Below are 17650 nucleotides of genomic sequence, written 5' to 3'. Positions count from 1 at the left end.
ACACACACACACACACACACACACACACACACACACACACACACACACACACACACTGGAGATCTCCTGCATGGCAGCGGAGCACCCCTGTCATGTTTATTATCAGACCTTTGCAATAAACTGGATTTTCAACACCACCGCCCTGCGTTCTTTGTCTGGAGGTGCCCAAAAGAAGTCACCCAGGGGAGTATGTTTTGCAAAAAATCCATTCTATTCCTGGCTGTGATGTCATGGACTTTATAGAAGGGAAAAGTTGGCATACAGCTATGACCCCCAATCAGTCTGAGGAGTTTACCGTCACTGGAGGAGGAGCAAGCCTTCTTCCTGCGAGCCGTCATCCCCAGAACCTCCAGAAGAACGGCCACCTATGTCGTCTGCGTGAATCTGAAAGTTAAAATGTAGTCATTCATTGATCAAATACCAAGTCACCAATACAAAGACATCCTGAAATTATTCCTACTGAAGGCTGGTTTAATTTAAACCAAGACTTTTGGATGCATTAGGTTAATGTGTGTGCTAGTGTTGCCGTTATATAATTCATCCTTAACTGAATTTATCCAAGAAAGAAACAGAGAGGATCTTATCCTTCCACATCTGTCCTGCTCCTGGTCAATGTCACCAAAAGCACACTAAGCAAAAGTCCTGCTCATCTGTAGCCTGTAGCATGTGCTAGCACCAGTCCTAGATTGCAAAAGATACACTGGATATACAAACACTGTAACATATATCCAACAGTCTACCAGCCATAAACGACTGATATGCTATCGCCCTTTCCGATATGCCGTTTGGCCCACAAGTTTCCTAGTTTATCTGCCAGGTTCATCCCAGGTGATTTAACCACTTGAGGTGTAGACTTTTGCTTAGTGTGTTTTTGGGGAGATTGAAGGTCACCGTAGAGGGTGGTGTTTGCCAGAATGAGCTCCTCATCGTTTGACGACCGACCCTTTGATGAATTGTGTGGCACAAACCAATACCTTGTGCTGTGATTCATCTACTTACCCCTTCCCTTGCCTGATCATTTGCTCAACAATTCTAAAGTCCACTATGAACTGGTATAGTACAGTTAAGTGTAACTTGAAATCACAGGCCCTTATATTAGACAACATGGTACAGATCTCAATGCAACATTTTACCCATATTAGGAAGACATTTGGAGAGGCATACAAACGTCAACGCTGTGCCAAACCAAATGAAATGTGCAGCACACCAAGCAGTTGACCGTAGAGTTAATTCATGATGTCAATTTTTTTTTTTACATAACACATCTCTGAGCGGCTCTCTGGGATGCTGCCAAACGTGGCAGATCGCACGCAACATTCATCCTACTGGCCAGTTTGTTTTCCACCAGTAGCCAACTTTATTACACCACCATGGTAACTGTTTTTCTGTTGCCAGTTTTCCAACGGCCGTTTCATTTTGGTTGCAAAGTGTTCCCTTTGCTTTCCCAATGAGGTTTGTGAGGTGTAGTCAAGTCAGTAAATTAGTCCACCCCTCCGAATATAGAACCAGTACACAAACCTACTACAAAAGAGCACCGCAAAAAGTAACCAAGCACCCCTTGTAGGCGAAAATATAGAGGTGCTGAACTTAATCAAGAGCTTATTGAGATGGTAGCCTACTATTTTTTAAGAATGTATATTAGTGTACGGATTCAGGTGAAGAAAACCTTTTCCTATCCCCTTAATATTTGCAATCGAGGTTAGAGGGCTGAATGCAAATACCTTGCTTGAGGAAGCACGTCCATATTTAGCCCTGTTTATGCCCGACGAAAATCGGTCTGCAATTCCCACCGTAACCGTTTTTTACACGTCTTTTAATCGGGAAAAGGTTCACTGGATCAAAAACTCATCACAGTGAGCACAAACTCAAATATTAACCTTCAAATCTTGCGTTCCAAGCGTTCATATCCAAGCGTTCATATAATGTTAAACGTACAATATCACGCATAATGGTGCACGCGTAACGTAACAAAATCACGTTTTTTAAACCTGTTTTCAAAGGAATAATGCTCATATATTTGAAATAGGTATAGTCTTTACATTATATTAGTGCATTTAATATTAGATTGTGTTAAAATATAGCTTGCAAGCTCCTGGGTTCGTGGGCGTGTCTTAATAATCCTGTCCAATATCTCAAGCATGCGCAGGAAGAAACTCACAAGTTTATTCAATGCAAACGTTCAATAAACGGTCACAAAAAGCTGGCGAAAAAATATTCTTTTGAGCACCATTTGAATGGATCATTTTTCACTGGGATAGGTACATATACATTAAACAACAGAAAAAACAAATCAATGTAGAAACTCCATTGAATCGTTCAAAGGCCACCAAACCTATTACTGCCAACTTCTGTCTAACATAATTGGTCAGGGTATCCATTATAGAAAATTATATTCAGGGAGTTTTACAGTACTACAGATAATATCTCAGATCCACCCACAACGATTAAACAACCTCACAACGGACAGGCTTAAGCAAGGGCCCAAGCAAGGGCCCACCAAGACATAAAGCTGTCATGTGCAATTACGAAAAGCAAATATGTTTTGCCTGCAGGCTTGTCACGCAAAGAGTCACGGCATTAAGCCTGCCGACCCACTAACAATCTCCTGGCAGATTGCCCTGGAAGCTGGGACTGTATGTGCTGGATAAAGGCAGTGTCTCCGAGGGGGTAGTAGGGCTCTTTCTGCAGCCCACTGAGGGGGAGGCCTAGGTGTTGGAGGGCAGAGCAGGTGAAGGGCCTACCAAAAAGAAGAAAGTGTGTAGCCTGTTGTATTGGAATTTTTCATAGGACATGTTGTTTGCAAACCACTAAGACACTGTGGCCCCTTGGTTATTATATAGTAACCATTTCGCTGTTTGCACTGCGCTTATCATCCCTGAGGGGAACTGAGCCAGCCTTGGCTGACTCAGATGTAGGAATATCAGGAGCTTCCTCTTGAGATGGCCGAGGGGAGTTGTGGCATCTGCAGTTCAGTGTTCGGTGCTCACTACCGAGCTTCAACCTTTTTTATGCTTGTTATGTTGTGTGGCCTCTCTACAGAGACTACTTTTATTTTATATGATCCTTTTCTCTTTATTATAACCAACTCTTTAAGTTTATTCTTAGTTGCGGTGTCAGTACAGTTCAAAGAATTTTCACCACATTATCAATCTGTAAATATGTTTTCCAATGTCTCATTTACAATTTACAATACATTTCACAGAAAAAAGAATGTCTCCAGGTAAACGCAACATAATTAGCAGATTTATGCATTGCATTTATTATGACCATTATGATATTTGTGTTTCATTGTCCATCATTATTATGGAGTAATAATGATGACTGCCATCATTATTACTCCATCATAGGCATTACATCGCCTACGTTTTCTGCTGATACTATAGGAAATATGCATCTATAGTAGATATCTATTAATGGCTTTGTGAATCATCGCAGACCCTGATGAATGAATGAATGGAGGCTCGATTGACGGATAGATATCGTGGTTTGGTTTGTTGGAGGACGGACGGACAGAGAGACCGATAGAAAAAGCATGTAGATGGATATAATGTATTGTTAGCAGATCAGAAAGCCAACTAACCCGTCATTGGAATATGACAAGGGACCATACTGTCCATGTAACGTGAGGGGTTGCATGCAATGTTTGTGCCAAAAAAGTGCAAAGACTATTGATGCGTAAAACTCACAGAGACTAATGTGGAGAGACAGCTACTTGGTCTGTGCACGTGCCTGTTGAAACCCATTCATTACCACAGGAGCTCTTCCCCAGCCTTCTGAAGCAGCTGGAGCTAGCCTGTGTCACGCTAATGTATTGAGATGTCACATTCATTACCAGACAGGACACCTTAAAGCAGGCCGAGTGGGCTACGGCAGTATACTCACCCTGGGACTGTCTGGGAGAATCCCAAAGCATGCATGTAGGATCCAACCATAATGAACACCTTGTCTCATTTCAATGGAAGATTACACAGAGAATTATTGTTTAGCGTGAGAGGTATGCACCATGGCATACCGGTGCATCTTACTTAGGGCATGTTTAGTCACTCCCTACTATTGCAATCGCTTATTTCATAATGATAATGCTGTAATACAAAAGAGTTGTTTATAGTTCAGGTTATTACGTTTCAACTCGTACCAGTTAGACAAAAGACAAACTGAGAATGGATTGTATCAAAAGAACATTACGTAGTACTTCACAAGCATCAATAATGCAGAGGATTTAATGTTAGGCAAACATAAAAGCATGCCAACTTTATATGAATAAGCCTTTTAAAGGTTGTCTGAATATTAGATTTTTGCTCTACCCACAAGTATTTCATATGCCAAGATGAGAAATACAACCGATAACGCTTACTAAACAAACTCGTAGCCTAGATGACTGAATGCTAGCTCGGAAGAAATCTATTGCGATTAAACGTTTGTGTTCTCACCTTGCAGACCAAACAACACTAGACCGTCTGGCACACTACTCACTTCATTAACACCTTGTGTAAACCAATCCAATTTAAAAACGTCCATAATAGGCAGATGATTGGTTGGACGGAAGAGAGATTTCTAGCAATACGAGCCATTGATTGACTCAGCTACTTTCACACTATCACCCTATCATACATTGGGCTACATTGGGCTTTTGTTCTATGGTTTCAAAACATTGTCACCATCGTCCTTGAAATTTTAACTCGTGTTTCAAAGCTTGTGCAAAACAAGGCAGTAATTAATTAAGCTTGTCTTTTCATCTGTTGTTGTCATCTGTGTTTTAGTTTGACGATATACAACGTTCCTTGTAGTAGAGTTGCACTTTCCATAAACCCAGCTTTCCAAATCTTGCTATTATATGTTCTTATCAAATCACATTACATGGCATACAGACCAGAAATATAAACACAGTACTGCCAAAAAATATACCAAATTAATCAAAACTGGGGGGACTACAACAGGGAACTACAATTGATCTCTTCAAAACAATTCCATGCAGCACTTTAAGTAGGTACCACCAAGTAAATCACTACAGCAGAAATGTCATAATCCACACCATTTGTTCCAGAAAATGTTAATAACTTTCCAAACTCTGCAGGTAGGGTCAAAGAAAAGACTGCCAAAATATCTGCTGTACTTCAACAAAGAGGGGCTTTAGTACCACTATGATGACAAGAGACCAAGGCAAGCGTCATGGCGATGTGGACTTCAAACCCGAGAAGGAAACCAGGGTCTACAGCTATACAACGAATTGATTTTTAAAAGCTGGTTGGATAACTTTGGCACCATGACACTGAATAAATCCTTTTCCGCCTTGGAACTAATTAGAATCCTTTTGAAACCACTTTGGTGACTCCTCATTACCCATAATTCATGGCACAGGCAGACAGGTGCACATGTGGCTGCCACTGTAACAAATAGACTTTTATTCTCGGTGGCAGACAGTAGAGAAATTTCTTTCAATTAAATATCATAGATCATATCAATGATTTTAATTTAGGAACTGGAACTAATCTGATGTAAATGATTTTTGTGGAGATAAGTAATTTAATGTTTCTTCCATACGGTGTCTTCCTCATTGAGCTGGTTAATTGAAAATGTTCACCAGGAGTCCGGAGACTGGGAGCGGTGACAGTGTCAAATGAGGTCATTCTGCACGCCTGCGTCAAAGACGGAGAGCCAAATGGGAAAGAAATTGTCTATTGTCCATCCATCACAATTGGCGCTTTTGTTTTTTGGGGGGTTTTCACACAAGGATATTAAACCCCAGACTACGAATAAAACAAAAACAAAACATATTGACCGATGGAAATGTACATAACAAGTGGCACAGCCTTAAAGACGACTAGTTCGCTGCATGGATTACATTTTGTTTCTTCTTATTTCTGGGATTGCTCCCTCTGATGGTTGACTCAAGATCACTGTTCTATGTCTTACTATTTTTTTTTATTGTAGGCTTATACTTTATATGATGCATATTTGAATCATGTTTTGAATGGACATCAATGGACAATGATGTGACAATGAAAAATGTGATAAACCAGGCCAATATGACAAACACTCACAACTACTACGATTGCTATGACAGTGAAACCCTACGCCTGGGGCGCCATTAGCACTGTTATAATTACAAAATGCAAATTACAATCGTAGATGATCGTGACGTGTTTGACATCATCCAGCCTCACCACAACCATGCACGTAATCACGCGTCTGCTCCTATTTTTACGCAAACGTATCTATCCTTAGCCGCTTGGAGTAGCAAAATAAGGCTGCACAAGCAAGTGATGGAATAATTGAGTGTGAGGGGAGATTGTCATATAAAGTCTCCCGCGGAGCAGAACGGTGGTCATATGCTCTTTGGGTTCTCTCTGTCCGTTTGAGAAGCTGTCGATCATCAACCCAATGCGCAATTGCGCAGCGAGGACCCAACGGTGACCGATGACCGGGGAAGAGCGTCTGGATAGCGCGTCGCTCCACGAGACTGAACATCATTAGTTGCTATTGGCTATTATTGCCTTGAATTTTAGAAACAATTAAATTACAGACCAAAAATAGTCAATCCATTCCCTTACAGGGATCTTATCTGGAGTACTTTTTTGGAAGGAGCCGTGCCTTCAAGGAAATGCTTGAGATGTCAAGTTGGACCTTTTTCATCACGGGACACCTCAATGGAGGAAACTTCCTAGCAGGAATTTTCCTAGAAATCGTCCAGAATATCTGAGCGGGACTTTAGAGCACCCCTAAACATGCAAACAGCGGACGTAGCCGCTTCTGTGTTTGTTTTGGTGATCATCGTCGTTTCGTTGCTGTCCAACGTGGTAGTGCTGATCTGCTTTCTGTACGACCCGCAGATCAGAAAGCAGGTTCCCGGGCTTTTCATTCTCAACTTGACGTTCTGCAACCTGTTGCTGAGCGTGTCCAGCATGCCACTGACTGTGGTGGGGCTGATCACCAAGGGGCACCCCGGGGGAACAGTCTTCTGTCAGTTAGTCGGTTTTCTCGACACTTTTCTCCTCACCAATTCGATGCTCACCATGGCCGCGCTGAGCATCGATAGATGGGTGGCTGTGGTGTTTCCACTAAGCTACCACTCTCGGATCCGCCACCGGGATGCAGTCATCGCCCTCGGGTACACCTGGATACACTCTCTCTGCTTCTCCACGGTGGCCACCTGCCTCTCCTGGCTCGGGTACCATCCGCTTTACTCCTCGTGCACGCTGTGCAACGCCAGAGCGAGCGACGCCAAAGCGCATTTCATAGCGTTCAACATGGTGTTGCACGCGCTCACCTTCCTGCTCACCCTGGTGGTGATGTGTGTCACCTATCTGAAGGTGCTGCAGGTGGCCAGGTTCCACTGTAAACGCATCGACGTGATCACCATGCAGACGCTCGTCTTACTGGTGGACATCCACCCCAGGTAATTCCAAGTTCAGCCTATTAAATAGACCTACACTGTAACTGTATTCTTGTGTTATAGTGTAATTTAATGTATAGTTGTATTATGTGTGATGCTCAATAAAACACCATTGTTGTTGTTTATTATTGTAATTATTATTAGTCTTAGTAATAGTAGTAGTCCTAGGTCTAGTAGAAGTGCAGTAGTGGTATTAGCATTAGTAGTGTTAAGCCTAGTAGTCATTGTAGTAGAAGGTAGTGGTAGTAGGCCAAAAATGTATTCATCAAAAGTGAAACACTACGACTGTGACTGCTACTACTTAGCAACCAAAACAATAACAAGCAGACTCCATTGTGCCCCCCCCCCCCCCCCCCCCCCCTCCCCCCACCCCCAGCGTGCGCCAGAGATGTCTGGATGAGCAGAGGCACAGGAGACAGAGGGCCACCAAGAAGATCAGCACCTTCATTGGCACCTTTGTGCTCTGCTTCAGCCCCTATGTCATCACAAGGTAGCGCGAGTTAGACCTCACTTTGGTGTGGGCACTTGTCGGTTGGTGTTGTGGGCGTGTATTTGTGTATTTGTGCTTGAATACCTTTTAAAATCATGAAGCCGAAACATATTATAAGTTTGACTTCATTATTCAGCAAACATTTCAATAATGAATATTATAAATGATAAAGATTATAACAGATACATATGCCACGGTAATGTTTAATATGTCTGTTCAATATGCAATGATCAAAAGCGAACTGATGTCATTCATATTTAAATATTATCTACAGGCTTATGGGCTGGGCACCCTAAGCCTAAACCCTAAAGTCCATAGACAAGAAAGGAATTAATGAATGTTTGAATCACAACTGTCACCCTGGAGTGCATTTTGAATAGCTCATTTTCATTTGAGTGTGTGTGTGTGTGTGTGTGTGTGTGTGTGTGTGTGTGTGTGTGTGTGTGTGTGTGTGTGTGCGTGCGTGCGTGCGCGTGTGTGCGCGCGCGTGTGTGTGTGTGTGTGTGTGTGTGTGTGTGTGTGTGTGTGTGTGGTTTTGTGTGTGATTGTGTGTTTTTGTTTACATTGGGCTTCTATTGGCATTGTTTTTTTGTGTTAGGGGATATTTTATTATCTTAACCTGATGCAAGCTAAGTGCTAAAGTGTTGCCATTAAATGAGAGATCCAAATAAATAATTCAACATTCGCAGATGCTTTGTAAAAGCCAATAGTGACAGAGTTTTGAGGACTTCATTAACTACATAAATACTTGGTTCACATTATCATGACGTTATGGGAAGCATGAAATGCACAACAAGAAATCATAATAGTTTTCCATTAAAACAATTTGACTTTTCAATAAATGTTGGATGATCATGATTTGATCCAAGAACATAGAACCATGTCATTTCAAGAAAGTATAATATCGACCATAAGTGAAATCTTGAAGACTCAATGTTTCATTTCTGAGCTGTTCCACTGCACCTACCATAGCCCATGAAGCATGCCCTGATTGACCAATGAATCCTGCATTGACCTTGTTTGTATGGGATGTCTTTCCTTCTCTGTGTGGTGACTCAGAGTCCTGGAGCTGTTCTACCATGGGCCCATCAGCCCTCACTGGGCTGTCCTCACTAAGTGTCTGGCCTACAGCAAAGCAGCCACTGACCCGTTTGTGTACTCCCTCCTGCGTCACCAGTACAGGAAGACCTGCAGCCTTTTAGCCAACAAGATCCTCAAGAGGAACCTATTTAACTCCTCCTCTGCTCCTTGGGTGGACAACCACAGGCCCCACCTCCCACAGACCACCACATCCAATGAGGATCCGCATTACGTCAAGCCTTCTGTCCAAGGAAGGGCTGCCTCTCTTTAGGCCAGAGTGGTTTCCTGTGTGGACCCCTACAGTGTAGCCAACAAACCCACCACTGTAGGTCACATGCACCTCTCCAGTATGTAACCTCACGTCAGGTCGATGGATGCTTCGTCTTTCCCAATATGTTTCATGGTTCATGTATGAAGGAGGAATGGAGGAGGTTTGCGTCTAAATGTTTGCTTGTACAACACATCTTCACATTATAGAAGATAAGCCAGATGTCACCACATCTGGAGGACCACACTGTTGCTCAGACTCACTGACGCACACGAAGAGACCCAATGAGGCGTAACGACGGCAGCTTTAAGATGCAGAGGTGTTATTTAGGCTTACTCCCACTGAGGTTAACTCATCAACGTTACGAGGTCAGCGGTCAGCAGCACTGATGTTGAACACTGTCAATCAGTTTCAAGGAACCACCGTGGTTTTAACAGAAAACCAGAGCAGCTTCAGTATATTCATGAGTCTTGATGATATAAAGTTAGAACATTAGTTTCTATTTGAATAAATGACAGGTCAGAGCATCATGGCATTAGTTGTAAGTTGCTAGACGTTACCAGCATTGGTTTTTTCTTGTGTATTATAAATGCAGAAACAGCTGAAACAAGCTGGGTGTTTGATGCTAAATTTAACTGTTGTAGTAGCAGGTTGAACGAATTGGAAATGACAAGATTATAACGATGCAGTTAAGCACCATTAGTGTCCCTGTTGGTGGCAAACAAGTTATGCATGATATAGCTCAGGGAACCTTGGGTTAGGTCTCCCCTGGTTTGTTGTCTGATGAAGAATGGCATTGGTGTATTGCTGCACTAATTGAGCAGTTGTCTGAACCTGTTATTATGTTGCCTGTCTGTAATTGAAGTTCAGACCATGAGGTGATTTCCTGGATGATTAGTCAATCAGGATTCTCCCAGTCACAATGGACCGTTTTGGCTACTGTCACGGGACTGCTACTATTAAAAATTATGAATGATTCAATTATTATAGGTTCAAACGAACGCGGGGCGACGCTACGAGCCAGGGTGGATGGATTCACATTCTCAAACGTTCGGTTGAGAATGTTAATCAGGAAGAAGCTGCAAATTATGATTCACTTATTTTCTGAAAAACGTTGTTCAGGTTTTTGCAAATTTTGCTTGTGATATTTGGGAAATAAATGCTGTGCATTTGATGTGTGTTCTGCTTTGTGCTAAGCCTGGGCCCCCAGCCCGGGCCCCGCAAAGACCCCCCCAACTCAGCTCTGCCGTGTGCTCATTTATTCTTTTGATCCATTTTATCGTCTTTAATTTGCAAGTGGTGTGATGGAATTTTTATTCCTTTTTTTTGTCTTTGTTTATTTGCTCCATATTTGCGTTGCGCATTTTCTTTCTTAAATTTTGAGAATACACTAAATTAGACCAAAGAATGCCACACATGAGTTTATTGTCGAGCCTCGCCTTGCATTTGGAAGATCTAGCTATGTATTTATCAAGTCACACAGACCTAAGAGTGACAGGACTATTAATCACGGGATGTAGCTTATAATGCCCTCCAAGTTCAGTTAATATTTTGCCCTGTACAGCTCAAGTGTTTTTCATTCTAGAGGTTACACAAGGACAGCCCTACATTGTTTATTATGACATAAAATAATAAGGACAACAATGATATTAACCTTTTCAATCATGACTATATAACGATATAAAAGAACAATCATAACAAATCACACAGTTGAGAACACTCTGTACTTATGGCATACACACACAGTTAGTTTTATAGGCTACATTGTAAGCATTTCGAGACATATCCGTTTGAGGGACAAGTCAACCCTGGTATGCTACTATTATAGCTCCCACGCAATTCGCCGTCACCTTCCTGGGCATTTCATCTGACTTCTTTTATCGCTGGCTCTCATGTCCGCTGTCCTGTGAGGCATTCTTCGCAAGGTTGGGGTTGATCAGTTTAAAGAGGCTAGCGTGACATACAGTGACTACAGACTACAGTTCACATGAACACAGTCACACACTTCATCTCAATCCCTACAGCCATACCCTGCCTGTCTTGCTAATAGGAAACAGCTGTTTGAATCACTAACCCTTGGCTATCCTGTATGGCAGATGTTGTTGCCTTCTATGAAAGAGGCTGTGGGGCCGTGCATTTTTATTAGACTCTTCATACACCAAACTTCTGACCTGCACAGGAAATCAAAGGACGAACAGAACAGCACAAATATCCGTCGTAACACAAACCATGAAGTTAAATGTGAACATTTGTATTAGTGATTAGTATAAGTACAATTTGACAGGGTTAGTTACTTTAAGGAGCGATTAAAAATTGTCCACCCACGCCTACGCTGCCTGCAATGAAATGGCGGTAGAAGGGTTTCAGAATAAGGCACAATGGAGTCAGGGGGGAGGGGGGGGCTTAGTGCTAAAGGATTTTATAATTGCAGGGCTACGGAGAGGTTGGAGGAGAAGAAAGGGAGCAAAGAAAGAGGATGGTGGTTAATATTTTCTGAAAAGCCTTGGTGACGTGGCCTTTGACCAGTAGTCTTTATCCCTTCCTCTTCCCTTTCCCCCCTATGCCTTCTTCTTCCCACACATGCTTTCATCATGAAGCCCATCTCATCCCTCGTTGCCCACGGCCTTCTTCTGTCTGAATGTCGTCGCCCAAAGTAAACGCCTCCTATTTAAGGTGGATTCAAAATATTGACATTGACATAAAGACTAAAACAACTCAAATATGTTTCCCAATAAGTTTCTATGGTTCATTTATGAAGTAGGAGTGGAGGAGGTTTGCCATTATATGTTCATTTGCACAACACATCTACGCATTATAAACTACGCTGTTGCTCAGAATCACTGACGCAGGGGAAAACACGTATGTATCTGTTATACATGTGTGCAACATTATATACTGAACTATGGACAAAAACTGAGATTGAAATGTGTACAGACAGACTGGCAGAAGACCACCACAACCTCTCAGTGGAGCAGGGCGGTGTCACATTTTTGCTGTCTTTCCAAACAACATAAGGGGATGGCTTTGACCGTGTGTGGTTGGAGCAGAGCGAAGGCTCACACGCATGGCGGTCACTGCAAGGTATTTAGGAAGTTGGGCTGAATACATCATCACTGAGAAGAAGAAGCACTGTAAGAAGAAGTTTGCTTGAAAGAGGATCCCTGATATTAGAGCAAGCTGCCATGCGTAGGCAGCGGGAGACGTAGAAGGGGGGGCTAGAGCAGGAGGTGGAGGAAGAGATGAGTGCGTTAGTGACTGACTTCACACAACCTAGGGTCCTCGGAATAATCGGAAGTTGCAACCATTGTTTGATGTCGTGTTTCAAAAGGCGGAGGCCCATATTACTAATGGAGCCTTTAGTTGTCAGTTTCTCCCCTTACAGTCAGATACAGTTCATAATGTCCGATATTGTAAAGGGGATATTTGGAACACAAGAGTTTGTCTTTTCAATTGTTCATGGCAAGGCAAGGCAGCACTCATGCGTAGCCTGCCATGAAGGAACCGACACAACAATCCTTTTAATATAACTCACGCTTTGGACATATATATTATTAAAATGGATGTTAAGGGTATTTTAGTATCTGAGAATAGTGCATTGCAAATTTCCAAATTTGGATTATTCTTATTAACCTTTCCTTAGCATGGTAAATGAGCCATGCATATCCGTCAGACATGCTTACCCATAATGCTCTCTGCTCTGGGAAGAAGATTGGCCCTTAGCATTGAATGTAAATGCGGTGTGAATTATTTGAATGTCATGTCACGGTATTCCCCATGGCGTCAAACCAACCAGCGAGTGAGGCAGCCTGGAGTCTCCACTGCAGTTTGATTCCATTTTTATTACTCTCTGCCCAAAATACAACTCAGTTAAGAATTTTGATACAAATTGTTAATTATTAAACAAAATAAGTATTTATCATTTTGACACAGAATTACAATATTGCTCATAAACCTAACTCAGAACTATTCCCTCAGCAAAATGTTAATAGCCTGAATGTATGCATCATGAATTGTGTGGGCAGTGTTTCACTCACAGTGTTAAAAGACTCCTAACACCAAAACGTGTGCTTGTATTTAATAGTTGTGAGATGGTAAAAGATCCTGGGTTCCTTTCGCCTTTAGGTTTCCAAACACATATCTAGAAGATATTAAATTCCCCCAAGCACTGTTTGATTATCCACTGTTAATCTGTCTGTGAATAATATTTCCCCCGGAGCAATCATACCACTCATAATGAAAAACAAATAAAGATAGGGATTAACTTAATCCAGGATGTCATTTTAATGGAAAGCATTCCCAGGTCCTTTGTCCACCATTCCATCAATCCATCAACCTGTCTGTCTGTACGTCCATCCATCCATTCTCCTCTCTGTATGTCTGTCTCGACATCCATCCAGTCTTCCGTTCTCCTCTGTGTCTGTAAAAGTCTGTATGTAACTATGTCCATCGATTCTCCTGTGTGTCTGTCCGTCTATCTGTCTGCCCTTCCATCTGTCCGTCTGTCTGTCTGTATATACATTGCCCCATCCACCTGCATTGGCCATTAATACTGTATTGACAATGACAGTATCTTCCTCCTCAGGAAATATCTGATAACACTTATGGGTGTTTTCCTTTTTCTGTGGGTGTTTTTCTTGCATTCATTTCTGGTCTGTGGACATAGTCTTTTACTGGATATTCAGAAAACAAATGAAGAGGGAGAGACACAGTGAGACAACTCACTTCACATAAATATTGATATCAGCCACATCGGCCTGCTTGAGGCGTAAAGCAGGCCCCCACACAGGAGACCACTCAGGGAACAGTCTGATTGTCTAAGTAACACAAGCTGTCTGTCCATTGTTGTTTCAAACATTGTTTGAAACAACAATGGATGCTTGTTTTATAATTATGAAGCCAGGGATGCTTCATCCTGCAAACAGAATTCAAGAGTGGGTCACCGCCAAGTGAACGTGTGCAGTCTGAGATTTGCATGAAAACAACGATTTCCTTTCGATTTGCATCTAAATGCATGCAATGTTGTTCCCAAGCACGCGTGCGTTTGCTTGGTATTTCATGGATATGAATATAAACGCTTGTACTTTGCTGGCTCACTGTGCCAGATGCTCCGCTCCGTTCCTGTGTGTTGAAATACACCAGCTATTAATTAGGACGTAAGTGTATCAGGATAAATGATTGACAGAATTTGCGTGGCTATGATTTTTTATGTGTTATTTTTTAATAACAGAATATTAATAACCATGATATAACCATCAACAGCATCATCATACCTCTAAAACAGACTTAACACTTCAGATTTTAAGTCAATTTAATATGAAGATCCTATGGGAAAAACATGCTGGCTCTTCATGTCCATACTACAAATATATCTCTACACACATACCTCATGATTATAGAAAGTATTAGGCAAGGGATGTCTGTTGATGCTATCATAGCACAGACATGCTCTGCCTTGCTGCCTGGCTGAGTGCATCGACACGTGCATCCTGACCTTTTTGTCTATGCTGCCCATGTTTACCAGCCCTGACCCGTGTACAAGGCTTGTATTCACAACACCGCCACGCCTTCCTTCTGCATCGATAAGACATCCCCCTTCACTGTGGTATCTGCTTAGTGATTCAGTGTCCAGCTGCTCAGATCAAATATAAGTGAAATCTATCTATTGTATTGTGTGTACATGAATTATTCACATCACCACCTGTTCTACTTTTACCTTTGAGCTAAGGTAAAGATTGTATGCTATTGCTTATTAGTTTATTTGTTCTATTGGATTGTTGGGGTATAGTGGACTGCAGCCGAAGATGAAGGTCTTGGTAGCAAGGACTCAATGGTAGCTCTTTGGGAGCAGAGTACCTTCATAGGCGATGGAACGCACCCGGTGGTGTCGTGGTACCCTAGGGCCTCTGTGGCTCGTCCTCTTGATTAGAGAAGACAGAGGGTCAGAGGTCAGCCCTGTTGAAGTGATTGGGCCAAGCTGTGTGATATCATTACAGTGATTATGATTTTATAGGGAACTCCCCCTCAGGGCTGATTGGCTGATCGCAGACCCTGTAAATAGAGGCAGTGATTATGTTTGCAAGATTCGACCTCATAGTTCAATGGACTGCAACTATGTAAACTATATCTGCACCAGCTAAAAGAGTGGAATTCACCTTTAACCAATAAATATTGTTGTTACTTGTCAAGGTCATTTTGCACAGTGCACATTTACAGTCCAAAATTTTCAGGAAGGAATCAGGGCTTGATTATTTTACAGCTCGTAAAAGTGTTGGTTTGGAGCAGCGATAACCTTAAGGTCATAATATTGCCATGATTATGGTTTGTGATTGTAAGGGGGGTGTTCTGCACCATAATTTAACAGGTTATGTCATTCTCCATCCCATTGCTGAATAACATTCTGTCATTATAATCAGAACAAACAGCTGCATTTACATACATATTGAATATTTACCACTGTTTGTTTATTGCCAAAATTGTTTATTACTAAAAACTGCTGTTTTAGTCCCCATTTAAAACCAATTCAACACTGTTTATAAGCAATACATATATATAAAATATTATATTACCATTAAACTATAAAATCCAACTTTTATTCGACATTGAGAAACAGCCATGGAACAGAGATCTCCAGAAGGAAGGTCCACAACACATTGTCTCCATCGCCCACCACTAAATAAAAGCTTTATCAACAAAGGATTACAAGACATGAAATTGGGATTAACCTATTTTGCTGATGTTTGATGCGTTAATACCCATGCAAGCAAATAGCATTAAGATTGAGCTCTGGTGCAATGAACCGATAATGAGCCCGCCGTGAGGGGGCAGCTCTGGGTTGGGACTACACAAAGGCTGCTCTCCTCACTAGGAGCCCACCAGACCGGAGGAGCCCGCTGTACACAATACATTGTAATTCCACATGGAACCCTACCTCAACCATGTCTAGTCCTCAAGCCCTCCGACATGTCAGACATTATTTAACGAGATGTTTTATTTGGCGTACTGTTCGATTAGTGAAGCATTTAGAGTTTAGAGAACAGGCCTTATGAATAAGATGGCCCCTGCCGTCACTTTGGCGGGCTCCACTGCTAACCTCCACAGACACACAGCGATCAGATCTAAGGCAGACAAATAGCTTGGCTGCACCAGAGGCCAGAGGACATGGTAAAGGACGCCTCTCTGCTCCATCAGGAAAGCAAGAGAACAAGGCTTATCCACACTAGCATTGTAAGGCTTAGGAAAAAATCTATTATGATTTATTTCAATTGAGTTATAATTTGATTAAGGAAAGACGTATAGGGATTAGGAACGGTATAGAAAAGATTCAGGGACAACACATGGGCATGCTTTAGCACGCCTAAAAACAATGAGAAGTTTGAGGTGGAATAACAAATACCTGGAGGTTAATCCCATGTGATTGAATAAGGTAAGGACGTGATTGCATTGCGAAGAGCACGCCGTTCTAGATTGCAGTCTGAGGAGCCAGGCAGGCTTCTTTAAGGGGCGGTTACAGGAAGCCTGGGCCAGACATATGTACTGAATACATTAATACAGTAGTTGTCTATAGAAAATAAGTCTACCTTTGTAGCCTTACTGTAAGCATCTTTGACCAAGATGATCATCTCTTACCTGCTCCCTGTTGACATGCAGCTGAATTATAAAAGCACCTGACAAACTAAATGACAAAATAGTGAGCTTTGTTAATAGTAAAAAAAATAATGACATAATATCAATACTTTTTCGCTTATAACTAATGACCAATGTTATCCTGATGAAGGGAGATATAGCTGTGTGTGTGTGTGTTAATGACAGAGAGCAAGCTTGTGTGGACAAAAGTGTTGCTTGTTTGGTGAGAGCGAGTCAGAGAGTGGGAGAGGGCGATAGAGGGACAATGAAAGAGAAGCAGGAACAGCAGGGGGTGGGGCATGACATCAAACCTGACAGCAGAGAACATTGTGAGACGCTATGAACCACAAAGGCATCGCCAGGCGTCGCCTTCAGCCATCTGAGAAAGGTGATGATAAAGGGATGATGTATAGATAGCCCTAACGAGACAGGCAACACATAGATGTACATAAATATACGTACACATATAGCATGTTTCCAGTTGGTGGTGGACTTTAAGCTGGTCTGATTATAATGGAATGTCAGCCCTGTGCCTATTGAGCTACTTCATACAGACATACATGATGATATAGCGCTAGATAATGAATAGTGTTAAAAACTTTTGGATTAAACTGTTGCACTTATATGGGTACAATCTACATTGAACCATTCAATATACTATAAGATAGTCCTTTCAATTCAAAAACATGGAGGGGAATCCTTTGGGCCCCTACATCAGCAACACATATAATGTGTTGTAATGAAATAAATTTTAAATTAAATATTAAATATTTATTCGTCAAAAGAATGTGTAGCG

At 41.9% G+C, this 17650-nt stretch overlaps 1 protein-coding gene across 1 annotated transcript; it reads left to right on the top strand.

Moving 5' to 3' along the window:
- Positions 1-6725: 6725 nt before the first annotated feature.
- LOC307070586 (G-protein coupled receptor 26-like) lies at positions 6726-9234 on the top strand (the record flags this gene model as incomplete). The annotated part of the gene is made up of 3 exons (XM_079729094.1): positions 6726-7396; positions 7770-7883; positions 8943-9234. 3 exons carry the CDS (start codon positions 6726-6728, stop codon positions 9232-9234), a joined length of 1077 nt encoding a protein of 358 aa, XP_079585220.1.
- Between the last annotated feature and the right edge of the window lie 8416 nt (positions 9235-17650).

Source organism: Pollachius pollachius, assembly GCF_949987615.1.
Source record: "Pollachius pollachius genome assembly, chromosome: 2".
In the NCBI taxonomy this organism is placed as follows: domain Eukaryota; kingdom Metazoa; phylum Chordata; class Actinopteri; order Gadiformes; family Gadidae; genus Pollachius; species Pollachius pollachius.
The sequence above is the reverse complement of the archived record's forward strand: the minus strand, read 5'-3'. Positions and strand labels throughout refer to the sequence as shown.